General features: G+C 60.4%; 1 protein-coding gene across 1 annotated transcript; it reads left to right on the forward strand.

Moving 5' to 3' along the window:
* Positions 1-428: 428 nt before the first annotated feature.
* On the forward strand, positions 429-11,186 carry ETS2 (v-ets avian erythroblastosis virus E26 oncogene homolog 2). Its single transcript, XM_012734680.1, has 9 exons — positions 429-500; positions 2,575-2,686; positions 3,810-3,929; positions 4,027-4,227; positions 5,325-5,408; positions 5,909-6,133; positions 6,969-7,232; positions 8,608-8,726; positions 9,130-11,186. Exons 1-9 carry the CDS (start codon positions 429-431, stop codon positions 9,343-9,345), a joined length of 1,413 nt encoding a protein of 470 aa, XP_012590134.1. The 3' UTR covers positions 9,346-11,186.
* The last annotated feature ends 813 nt before the right edge of the window (positions 11,187-11,999 follow it).

Below are 11,999 nucleotides of genomic sequence, written 5' to 3' on the forward strand. Positions count from 1 at the left end.
GGGCCAGCTGCTTCCAGCCAGCTTTCCTGGACCGCCGTCCGCTGGGAGACCCAAAGGGGCAGCTGGCCTGGCCTCGCGGAGTCCCCTCGGCCCCAGCCCCCCCCATGTGTGGAAATGGCGGCCAAAAGCATCCTCCCCGCCCCCACCCACTGGTCTGGGAAGACGCTGGCCCCTGGCTCTGCCCCCCCCCAGGCTCCCCTGAGAGGCACTGACCACTCAGCCCAGAGTGCCTTTCTCCTGAGCCCCTTCTAAGTGGAATTCTGTGGGGAACTGGCATTATTAGTTAATGGCTTAAATGGCAGCCCTTTGTGGACAAGGCCTTTCAGTAAGAATTCCTGAGGGGGAGGCCAGGGCAAAGTTGAAATGTGCTTGCTTGAAAGTTGCCTCTGTGACTCCCCCTTTCTCTCTGCTTCCCTTTCTCCTTTAAGATGAATGACTTTGGGATGAAGAACATGGACCAGGTGGCTCCTGTGTCCAGCGCGTACCGAGGGACACTCAAGGTGAGCGAGCGAGTCGAAACGACCTTTTTCCCTTGGAGGTTCAGTCCGGGAGAGCCCGAGAGGCCGGGGGGAGGCTGGGCCTCGCGCTGGTGTGACTACTGCCCGTGGGCCCCGGGCGCTCCCGCGCCTCTATTTGCTGGTGGGCACCCATGCCCACTCTGCCTGTCCAGGACTGGAAACCTCTTCATCTGCAGACCGGGGGCCGGTAGCTTATTTTTGAGGCTCCTTGCAAGTGAAGATCCTCTGACTCTCAACAGAGCTGGGGAGCTGTCTGCCCGCACCCAGGACCTGGCTTGGGTGACGGACAGGGGAGCAGTGAAATGAAGGTGCTTAGAGAGCGGGGGACCAGCTGCGCCCGCATCCCCAGGAGCCGGGACCCTGCATCAGAGGCAGCCCCCCCCCCCCACATCTCCTTGGGTGGCACAAAAACCAGATCAGCGAGGACGCCTCAGCTTGCTGCCGTTTGCCTTCACCCTCTGGGGTGCTGCGGCTGCGTTACGGCTTCCCAGCGGCTCCCAGGTGAAGCCGGCTGCCGGTCAGCCTGGCCAGTAAACACGCCTCACTGGGGCCCGGCCGGCCCCTCCTCATAGCACATGTGGCGAGCGCTTGCCGGCACATGCGAGGGGCCGGCTGCGCGGTGGCCCTCTGAGGGCCACCTGGGGGGGCGGCGGGCAGCTCCAGGCTGGCCCTCTTTCCTGTTCCCTGTGGTCAGGCCAAGTCGGGAACGGTACAGGAAATCCGCGTGTTGCGTCTGACACCACACCCCTCGAAGGAGAAGTTCTAATGTCAGTTCCAAGAATGGGGTGGCGCTTGGGCGACCTCTGGATGTGCAGGGGAAACCCTCGGTGCTGGGGTGCCGTGTTGAAATGTGCACCACCGATTTGTGACTTGGCTCCTGATTTAAAAACCAAGACACCCCAATGGGATCAAAAACGGGGGGGTGGGGAGGGGAGTGCACGGGATTATGGTGATGGCACACGGGTGACATGGTGATGGGAAACCCGCGGCGATGACAATCGAGATGGAAAAAAAAAATGTACAAAATGATGTAAAAATAAACTTATAAAAAAGGAAAAAAAAAACAAAACACCCCAAAACTCTCGGGAGTAAGGACAGGTGCGGCCCTCGGTCCCTGGGCCCAGGGAGCGGGAACTGGCGAGTCGCAGGTCGTGTCACCCCGTAACCTGGGCGAGTTTCGGGCGTCTGGTCCTCGGGCCGGCCAGGGTCGCCTGTCCCTCCCCGGCCGCCTCCCGCACTGTCTGTTACTAGAAGCAGGCACTCAGCTGTTATTGGCAAATGTGTTACACATTTTTTTCATTGATGACTCAACCGAGTCGTTCATTACATCACACATACTATTTCCAGCTTAGGTTGGAAAAAAGACCCTTTCTTCCACTTTTTTCTTCCCCAAGCGCAGCAGCGGTGAATCAGGACGTTTCTGTCACTTCAGACTCAGAACGGGCTGAGCGCGTGGGGAGTCGGCGTGCGGGGTGCCGGCGCCCTGTGCCACTCGCCCCGGACTGCAGACAGGCCGGGTGAACCCCGCTCCCGCCTCCCAGCCGTGACGGCGCGGCGCCGAAACCCCGGCCGAGCGCCCGACCACGGGCCTGGCTGCCGAGGCCGCCCTGGACCCCGGTCCGGTGTCTCCGGCAAACATGTCAGGGGCCACCAGCGGTCGTTCACTCCCTCATTCAGCTTTCGGTCCTCGGTCACTGTGCTTCAGCTGCAGTGAACTAAACGGCCCGTTCCGGGGCCTTCTCCTTAAACACGGACGGCCCCGCCAAATTCTCCCCGTGTGGGGCCGGGCCAGGGCTGGTCCCGGTTCCGGTCCCGGTTCCCGCCCCACCCCCACCGCCTCCGCCCTGCTCCGCTGAGCTTCTGTTTGTTTAGGGCTGTTGACTTAGTTGCTTAAAAATCAATCCCGGTCGCTCTGATTCCGTGAGGTCGAGAGCAGTGAGGAAACCCGAGTCCCCAGTGCCGCCCGGACGTCACTGTCCGGAGCCCGGCCTGACCGGGCCCACGGACTGGCCCTGGCGAGTGGCTGACCCGCCTCGTCCCCCCTGCCTGTCCGCAGCGCCAGCCGGCCTTCGACGCCTTCGACGGCTCTCTGTTTGCTGTGCTCCCGTCCCTGAATGAAGAGCAGACGCTCCAGGAGGTGCCCACGGGCTTGGACTCCATTTCTCACGGTAACTTGCTCCCCGGCCGCACAGGCCGCGGGTCCTGCACGTGGGACCCAGACTCCGCTAGGGATCGGGGCCTCCCTGGGGGCAGGCGGCCTCCCCGGTCATGAGCTTGATGGTTCTGGGGTCACGCGCCCCAGCGGGACCGAGCACAGCCTGCGGGGGGCCTCTGAGACGAGCACCAGGAAGGTTTTAACCCTGCAGCGAGCCCAGGCCGCTCTCCCAGGCGCTCTGCAAGGCTGACCAGTGGGCACTAACGTGCACCCCGATCTTCACTCCGGAGGCCGGCAGCGCCCCCGGCCCCCGAGTGTGGGAGGCTCAGCCTGGTCCAGCTGTCACCATCTGTGTCTGTTTCTGTGGCTCTCGCTGCCGTTGCTGTTTTCAGGAGCAGCACCTCAGGTGACACCTGTGCCGCCAGTGTGACTGAGCAGCACCTCAGGTGACACCTGTGCCGCCAGTGTGACTGAGCAGCACCTCAGGTGACACCTGTGCCGCCAGTGTGACTGAGCAGCACCTCAGGTGACACCTGTGCCGCCAGTGTGACTGAGCTAGCTAGCAGAGGCTTCGTCGGAAACATCCCCAGTTACTTTGTCATTTGAAGAAGGTGCTAGAAAGTACAGAAACTTGGTGGAAACACACAGGCTTGCGTGAGCTTCTGCTCCCCTGCCGGTCACTCACCCTTCCGGACGCGCTGGAGGGCGCCCAGGAAGGCTGCATCGCGGGGCCGCGGGGCCGGCCAGCCTAGGGCCTGTGTGGTGACCCTCAGACAGGGCCGGCTGCAGCCTGGCTTCGTGACGTCCCTTCACACCGGCACTGACAGCCCCGAAGCCTCTGACCACCAACCCTGCGTTGTCCAGAGGTGTCACTCGATCTGGATAAACATTTTACCCAGGCAGAGCCGCTGTAGGGTCTCTCCAGAATAAAGTCAAGCCTGCGTTTGCTCTGATGCTCTGGCGTCGCCCTACGCCATGTGGTGGTTCCTCCGTTTCAGCCCAGCGTCTTCCCTTAGTTGTGCCACGGAACGGCGTCAAGCTTTGCCATCAGCACCCTCTTCCCTGGGAGCTAAGATCCTCCCCGAACCCCCCTCCTCCCCGCGTGGCCGCGCCTAACGTCCCGCCTTCCCTTGCAGACTCCGCCAGCTGCGAGCTGCCTCTGCTCACGCCCTGCAGCAAGGCGGTGATGAGCCAGGCCCTCAAGGCCACCTTCAGCGGCTTCAGAAAGGAGCAGCGCCGTCTGGGCATCCCGAAGAGTAAGTGTCCGCCCGGGGGTCCGGGCGGCCTCCCGACTCGGTGGGTCAGCGGGCACGGCCAGACGCTGGTCTCACCGCGCCCCGCCTGCCCCCGCAGACCCCTGGCTGTGGACCGAGCAGCAGGTGTGCCAGTGGCTCCTCTGGGCCACCAACGAGTTCAGCCTGGTGGACGTCAACATCCAGCGGTTCGGGATGAACGGCCAGGTGCTGTGCGACCTCGGCAAGGAGCGTTTCCTGGAGCTGGCGCCCGACTTCGTGGGCGACATTCTCTGGGAACACCTCGAGCAGATGATCAAAGGTACCAGCTGAGCGCAGCGGGTCTGCTCTCTGGCCCGAGGGTGCCCTGCCACGTGACCGGGGCCCGTGGCCGGCGGGACGCACGGGGGCGGTGCTGATGCTGGAGGGTGTGTGTGTCCACGTGCCTGCGTGGAGCAGCGTGTGCGTGAGCGGCCATCCGGGCAGTCACAGGCCGCGGCGGCCTCCCCCCGAGGACCTGCCCGGCCGAGCTCTGGGCTGAAGCGATGAGCCCGGGCCGGCGTCAGACTCCGTGCCCACCCCGAGCCCGCCGAGGATGGGGGAGAAGTAGCCACGATCTGCTTACACACTGATTTTCCACTAAAGCCGCCGTCCAGAGGAGCTGTCACCCCGTAGCGGCCTGGTCTTGATGGCCTCAATGGTAAAACCGTTGAGTCAAAGGAGGAATAATTAGTGGAGGTGAAATCGAGGCTAATTGGGTGCTCACAGAGTGCCGGGAGATGGTCCCCGTTTGATTGATTTCAGCACCGAGTGTCTCACAGATTCACTCTCACCCAGCCCTTGGGGTTCAGCTGCCAGCTGTCTTGTTTAGGTTCCTAAAGGCCAGGGAAGCTTAGGAACTTGAGTGTGCTCGACTTGACCAGTCTGATCTGAGAAATCTCCAGGCACTGTGGCTGTGATTCGGGCGCGAGGCGGGCTCTGGATCCCGAGGAGTATGTGTGGGCTGTGGCGGGGCTACGGCAGCTCACCGGGCCCCTTCAGACTGCCCACACCGGAGGGGCGTTCCTCCCAGAGCCTCCGGGGCAGGGGCGGTCCCCCTCACCGACCCTCCGGTCCCCTGGCCGCACCCAGGAGGCACTCTGAATATTTGGTTGTTTGTGGACGACATGGGCGAAGATGCAGTCTGGGCCTTCGTGACGGCTTTCATTTTGGAAAACGTGATCCCACGCCTGGTCGTCACAGAAACGCGCTGGTGCCTCTGGCTGCTCAGGACCACCGTGGCGTGGGGCACAGCAGCTCGAAAGCTGAGCGTCTTGCCAGGCTGCTCTGAATACGCGTCTGCCTCCGGAAGGCGCCGCACCTACCTGCGCAGTCTCAGCCTCGAGTTGCCTGCTCATGTGGCCCGTATCTGTGTTTCAGAAAACCAGGAGAAGACAGAAGAGCAGTACGAAGAGAATTCACACCTCAACTCGGTTCCTCACTGGATCAGTAGCAACTCGTTAGGTGAGTCCTGTGCGCCCCGCTCTCGCCGCTGAGTCTTGCTGTCGGATTACCCAGGTCCGGCGCCGCGCCCAGGCCCGACCTGGCTGCTGCAAGGTGTCCACGGAGCTGTGGCGGCCTCATCAGCTGCGCTCCAGGCCTGGAGCCGGGGGGTGAAAGCAGTGTACACTGTCCCCTGAAGGGGCCCAGGGACAGGATGAGACAAGCTGTCGCCGTGCTGGGACGGTGGCACAGGCAGCGTGTGGAGCAGTGCTCCGCCCTCTGCCCCCCAGAGTCCCCCGCAAGCCGGCCACAGGGTGGGTGACGGGCGCCCCCCGCCCTGCGCTGCTCCCGGGAGTTTCCACGGGGTTCCCCGTCCATGGCTTAGCGGCGTTTCGGTCAGAGATGCAGCCCTCTGCCCCCCACACCTTCTAGGGGCGTGTGGGGACACCCGCTGGGGACTCAGCCCTCGTGGGGACACGCGACCCGCCTCACCGCGCTGCGGTCTGACCGTTGGCTTCCAGGTTTCGGCGTGGAGCAGGCCCCGTATGGGATGCAGGCGCAGAGTTACCCCAAAGGCGGCCTCCTGGACAACATGTGTCCTTCCTCAGGGGCGCCCCGCGCGCTCAGCTCTGAGCAGGAGTTTCAGGTGTTCCCCAAGTCTCGGCTCAGCACCGTCAGTGTCAGCTACGGCCTCGTCAGCCAGGACTTCCCGGGCGGCAACTTGAATCTGCTCGCCAACAGCTCCGGTAAGTTCCCGGCTCCCCTCGGGCTGCAGGCTCGAGCCGCTTGTCAGTCAGGTGGGAGCTGCTCAGTGTGCCGAGTTGGGCCACTGTGGGGCCCGGTGCTTGCCCAGTGCCCGCTGCCCCTGGCCCCCATCACAAAGGACTGATGGGCTGGCGGTCGTCCCTGCCTCGGGGCCCCTGGTCTGGGCACTGAGGCTGCTGAGTAAGCCGGACATAGCACTGCACTTACGACTAAATTCTTCCCCCCTCTCCCCCAGTGAAAAATTTGGGGAGATGAGGAAGGAATGTGACACATTTTTTATTTTTAAATGTACACATCTGTACCATACATAAATCTTAGGCTGTGCAGCTGGAGGACTTTTACATATCTATAATGTGGAACAGCCACTCAGATGGAGAGAGAAGTCCCCAGTCAGGAAGGCTTCTTCATATCCAGCCCAGTCAGTGATATCCCCACCTCCAAAGGAAACCACCCCCCTCACTTCCAGTGTTTCCTCTTGAACTGGACATCCCTGGTATCATTCCATGTGTTTTCTTTGTGACTGTCTTGGCCTGGTCGTTTTGTCTGAGATTTATCATGTCATTGGACGTGGCGGCCATGGTTCCTTTTTCATTGCTGTGTAGTACTTTATTCTGCACAGCCCACATTCCCATTGACTTATCTGACATACCATTGAGGGAGGATTTGGCTGATCACAAGGAATAAGCGTTCAGCAACAGCAGGGGAGATGGCTGCTTGGGGGGGGGGGCGGGGGGGACGCAGCCGCCAAGCCCACAGCACTCGGAGGTTCCTTATTCCAACGCCCTGGAGGAGTCAGCGCTTGGTTGTGTTTTCCAGGGAAGCCCAGAGACCACGACTCGCCCGAGAACGGCCCAGACAGCTTCGAGAGCTCAGACTCGCTGCTGCAGTCATGGAACAGCCAGTCCTCTCTGCTGGATGTCCAGCGGGTGCCTTCCTTCGAGAGCTTCGAGGATGACTGCAGCCAGTCCCTGTGCCTCAGCAAGCCGACCATGTCTTTCAAGGACTACATCCAGGAGCGGAGCGACCCGGTAGAGCAAGGCAAACCAGTTATACCTGCGGCCGTGCTGGCCGGCTTCACAGGTGAGTGCCGCCCGGCCGTGCCCTCCCCGCCCGCCGCAGCGCCTGCTGTCGGGTGTTCCTAGCTTGAGCGCGTCATTATGCACGCCCCACATTTTGTCTGTGGGGTGTAGGGCTGAATCCAGGCTCCTTGCACCCCTGAGTTCTGCAAAGGCCAACGCTGCGGGCAGCTTGGATGCAGAGCTCAGGGGCCGGGTGAAACCCTCGGCCGCCTGCTCACCTGGGATGCCCCGGCCGTTCCGGAGAGGAGCAGGGACGGGGGCGGCGCGGAGTCCTGTGCTCTGACTCAGCCCTCCAGGAATTTCGGAGGATGTAAACTGGCGCTGGCCAGGCCAGCAGGCCCGGCCTCGGCTACGCGGCTGTTGGCTTTTCCGCGCTCCCGAAATCCATCTTATTTTAAAGGTTAAGTCAGAGTTCTAAGAAGCCTGTTTTAGAGCCACATGCCTACGACTTCACGGGACATACCAAGTTCGGTTTTGCCCCGCCGCTTCATGTGCCAGATGTGTGTGCGTTGCGTATGCTGAGTCCGTGGAGCCACCACCGACGGGGGACCCCCACAAAGCCCCCAGTGGTCACACAGAGCGGCAGCAGCTCTCAGTCACACAGCACAGCCGACGCGGGGGCCGTGGGCCGTCGGGCCCCGACAGGCCAGCAGCCTGCTGCGGGGTTCTTCAGTTTCGTGATAGTGACCCTGTGGCGACTCCATGCAGCTAGTCCTTCGGACAGCCCAGCGGGAGTGGGGGTACAGGCGCCTCTGACACATGGGGAGCCGGGGCCGGCCCGCTCTCCGTGCTCAGAGCGCCCATCTGGGCTATCCCAGGCACAGCGCCTAGCGGACAGGAGCCCCGGCTTGAGGCCGCCTCTTGCTCCAGCGGCCGGGCGCTGCCCCTCGCCAGGGGGCGGCTCTCGGCAGTGCCACCCTCCGCTCAGCGCACCTCGCCGGACAGGCCGCCACGCCATTGAGCAAACCGCGTCTTGGCTTACGCAATGGGCAGAAAGCCCGCCCGGATGCCACAGATGCCTGGAGGTGGGCTGGAATGCCCTTCCCGCCCCCACCCGTCCCAGTGGGTGTTTCTAGAAATAAACCTTGAAAGTTGTTACATAAGGAGCAGTTAAACCGGATGAGGAATTTAGATGCCAAGAGTCAGTGGCCCTGTCTAAGGACCAAGCCAGCAATCAAGGGCGAGTGGCCTCTTCTCCAGGGCTGGGGACTGCAGGGCAGAGGCCCTCGCGTTGGGGTCTGGCTGCACCCACGACAGCCCTCAGCGTTGCCCCAGGTCCCCAGGCCGCGCGGGGCCCACCGCGGGGTGGCTGGGCCTGGAGGTCCGGGAGGAGCTGGGCCTGGAGGTCCGCGGGGTCTGACTGCCCCTGTCCGCAGGCAGCGGACCCATCCAGCTGTGGCAGTTCCTCCTCGAGCTGCTGTCCGACAAGTCCTGCCAGTCGTTCATCAGCTGGACGGGCGACGGATGGGAGTTCAAGCTCGCCGACCCCGACGAGGTACAGCAACCCGGGAGACCGCGCCAGGCGCACACCCCGTTTCCTCCCGGCGGGGGCACAGCTCTCCAGGCGCAGAGCAGGGCTCACCGGGGGAGCCCAGAGCACCTCTGCTGGCCCCACGGGCCCGAGCCCTGGCAGCTGCCACTTAAGGACCCCTGGGCCAGTGGGCGGCCAGGCGGGCAAGCGCCTCGGGGTGGGGGAACGTGGGGTGACACCGCGGGGCTCAGAGCCCCTCGGCCGCCCTGGGTGGAGTGGCCCGAGTGAGCGCCGAGGGCGTGGGGCCTTCTGTGGCTCAGGGCCCGCGATTCTGAGCCCCGGCTCCCGGGAAGTTTGTGGGTCCGCGGGCGGGGCGCCCTTTTCGGGGGCGCTGCCCAGCGAGCCCTCCCCTCCGCGCCTGTTGCAGGTGGCTCGCCGGTGGGGCAGGAGGAAGAACAAGCCCAAGATGAACTACGAGAAGCTGAGCCGGGGTCTGCGCTACTACTACGACAAGAACATCATCCACAAGACGTCGGGGAAGCGCTACGTGTACCGGTTTGTGTGCGACCTGCGGAACCTGCTGGGCTTCACGCCCGAGGAGCTGCACGCCATCCTGGGCGTCCAGCCGGACACGGAGGACTGAGCGCGGGCGCCAGCCGGCCCGACCGGCCCGCCCGGGCCCCGCCGGCGCGTGAACACGCCCGAAAGCGGCCGAGAAGCAGAGGCCCTGTTCGTCCGGGACCGCGGTTCTGAGCCGAAAGCAGCCCGTGTCTCCCTTCTAACACCTGCCGACGGGAAGACGCTCTTCCGACGCTTCTCCACGCGAGCGGAGGCAGGGAGCAGCCGGGAGCCCTCCAGCGGTGCCCAGGCGGCGGCTGGCGGCCTGTCTCAGGAGCAGGCGCGTGGGGACGCAGCTTTTTTTTTTTTTTGTCTGTTTTGTTTTCTTGCCTTTGGCGACCAGGAACGGAAAAGCCAAGAAGCCGTCGTTGTCGAGAGGGGCGGGCGGGTGCCAGGAAGTGATGGCGCCATTTCAGAAGTTTGTATATATATTGTTGTGATCTTAAATTGTTACCAAAATCCTCTAGCAGTCCTATTTAACAGAAATTGTATATTGTAATTTAAAGTAATTATATAACTATGAAATAAGAACGTGGCCGTGTTCGGCCGCCTGCGAGAGCCCACGCCGGCCTCGTGCAGACAGGGGCCGCCAAGGGCCGGCGGACCTGGGGCCGGGCGCTCCTGGCACCTGGCAGTGGGCTACAGGAGTGAGGGAGGCCTACGGGGGGCCCCGGCTGGCTTTGGTTTTGCCTGAGTTAGTGTCTGGCAAGAACTTTGTACATTTGGGGATTTTTATAAGAAATGTGATGTTATTACAATAGCTGGGCACATCTGGCCGTCAGCTTTCTCCTTTAATTGTAATGTACAAGCTCTAAAGAAGAATTTTTCTTGACAAATGGCATCTGTTTTCCATTTCTGTGCATGCCTGTAAATCAGTTTATACACAGAGCTTATTTTTTAGTTCAACTGTGTTTCCCCACCGACTCACCCTGCCCTGACCTGCCTTTCCTTTGTGCCCACCAGCGTGCCCCAGATGACTCCGTGTGGTTAAAATAAGAACACTATTTTTGGAAATATGCGACTCCTTTTCAGAGATCAGGAGGGATTTATGTAGCAGCTATTTTTACTGCAAAAGTAATTCACTGGAAAAAAAATGTAATTTGTAAGAAAGCTTTATTTTTATCTCAGCTCCATGTAAAGTTAAACACTGTACAGAGCTGAAGTGGGGGGCGTTTATTAACCCTCTTGACAGCAGTGTGTGGTCTGTCCCTCCGTGTTCCCTTGTCGGGTGCTGGGCTGTCCGAATAAATGCCTCCCCACTTGGCTCAGTGTCCATAACAGTTTCCTTGGGTGCAGAATGCCCAGAGAGGCCAGGCAGGCACACGATAGAGAGCGCAATGAGAGTTCACCGACGAAAAGATTTCGATGGAGATTTCCAACTTGGTGCAGCTGTGTTAAGATCAAGTTGATTTCAGCGTGTGACCCAACGCCCGAGCCCATCCGTGGCCGGCGACGCTGAAGAACTGTCCTCGTAACTAGATCAGGGGGTTGGGTGGTGGGAGCTGCGGGAGTCCAGCTGAAGCGGGCGTCAGGGCCTGAGCCCACCCCACAGCGATTTCCAGGATCCATAAACACAGGATGTGTGTCTCGAGCCGGACCTGTTTATCACGCCAACATCTGTTTATAACATCAACAGACAGACACGGGCTGGGGAACGTCTTGCTGCCAAAAGAAATCTTAGGCATCGGCTCCTTTTACATGGGGCTGAAACACGTGAAACTGCCGGTGTCTGACTTTTTTATCTACAAAGCTGGTGGTTTCAAGTGCTCCTAATAGTCATGAAAACCGAAGTCCATTATAAATCTTTGGCATGTTAATGAACCACCTACGTATAAAAATTTTGTAGTTGGCCTTTCTTTCTCAAATAATAAAGTATTTTGTTTATATAAACTGCTCCTTGTGGTAACTGCCTTTGCGCCCACCTGCCCTGAGGGGGTGGATGTCGAGCTCAGCCACAGCCCCTCGGGGGCTTCCAGGCTCTGAGTCACATCTCTGTCGAAACCGATTTTACAACCAAGTTATAAATCCCGAACCAGCTGCACCCTACTGAGGGCGTTCCGGAAAGGTGTTTCTTAAAGCGGAAATTCTTTGCCGCAGCCATTAGACTAGAAAGACTCAGGGGCCTTGTCTCTGCCGGGGTTTGGCAGAGATTCCCATCAAGTTTTAGAATGCGTATTGAAAATACCAGAATTTGAGGTTCAATGATCCGCAACGGAGGCTTCCACTCTGGGCTTCTGGCGGGGGCCAAGATAACTTAGCGGAAGAGGAGGTGATGGTCCCAGGATGCCTGTGCTCAAGCGGCTTCTTGAGACCCCTTATCCGTCTTCAAAAAGTCAGCGAGGAGCCCTGAACCCTGGGGTGGTTCTCCCAGGGATGTGTCCAACCTGTTGCAGGCCCCAGCACTGTCAGAGAGCATCTCCCAGCTTTTCTGGGGATGTGGACGTGGTTACGACAGTGATGAGGAGAGTATTTACACCCTGGATACCAACCAGCACCCCTCCCCTCCTGGAGATAGTTGTTACACATCCGCCAGCATACCGCTCATCATCAGTGCTCACCAAATTAGAAATTAAAAACATGACTCACTTTATTAACTGCATATTAACACTGGCTTCCAAAAAACTAAGAATGGCATCGATTTATTGTTTTCAAACTTTTTTTATAGATAACTAAATCAGA

Source organism: Condylura cristata, unplaced genomic scaffold (genome assembly GCF_000260355.1).
Source record: "Condylura cristata isolate star-nosed mole 26May11 unplaced genomic scaffold, ConCri1.0 scaffold00003, whole genome shotgun sequence".
NCBI classification, from domain to species: domain Eukaryota; kingdom Metazoa; phylum Chordata; class Mammalia; order Eulipotyphla; family Talpidae; genus Condylura; species Condylura cristata.

Coding starts and splice junctions, on each gene's coding strand:
- ETS2 (XM_012734680.1), top strand. CDS start 429: ATGAATGACTTTGGGATGAAGAACATGGACCAGGTGGCTCCTGTGTCC. Junction 4,228..5,324: donor CCTCGAGCAGATGATCAAAG/GTACCAGCTGAG, acceptor TCTGTGTTTCAG/AAAACCAGGAGAAGACAGAA. Junction 5,409..5,908: donor GATCAGTAGCAACTCGTTAG/GTGAGTCCTGTG, acceptor GTTGGCTTCCAG/GTTTCGGCGTGGAGCAGGCC.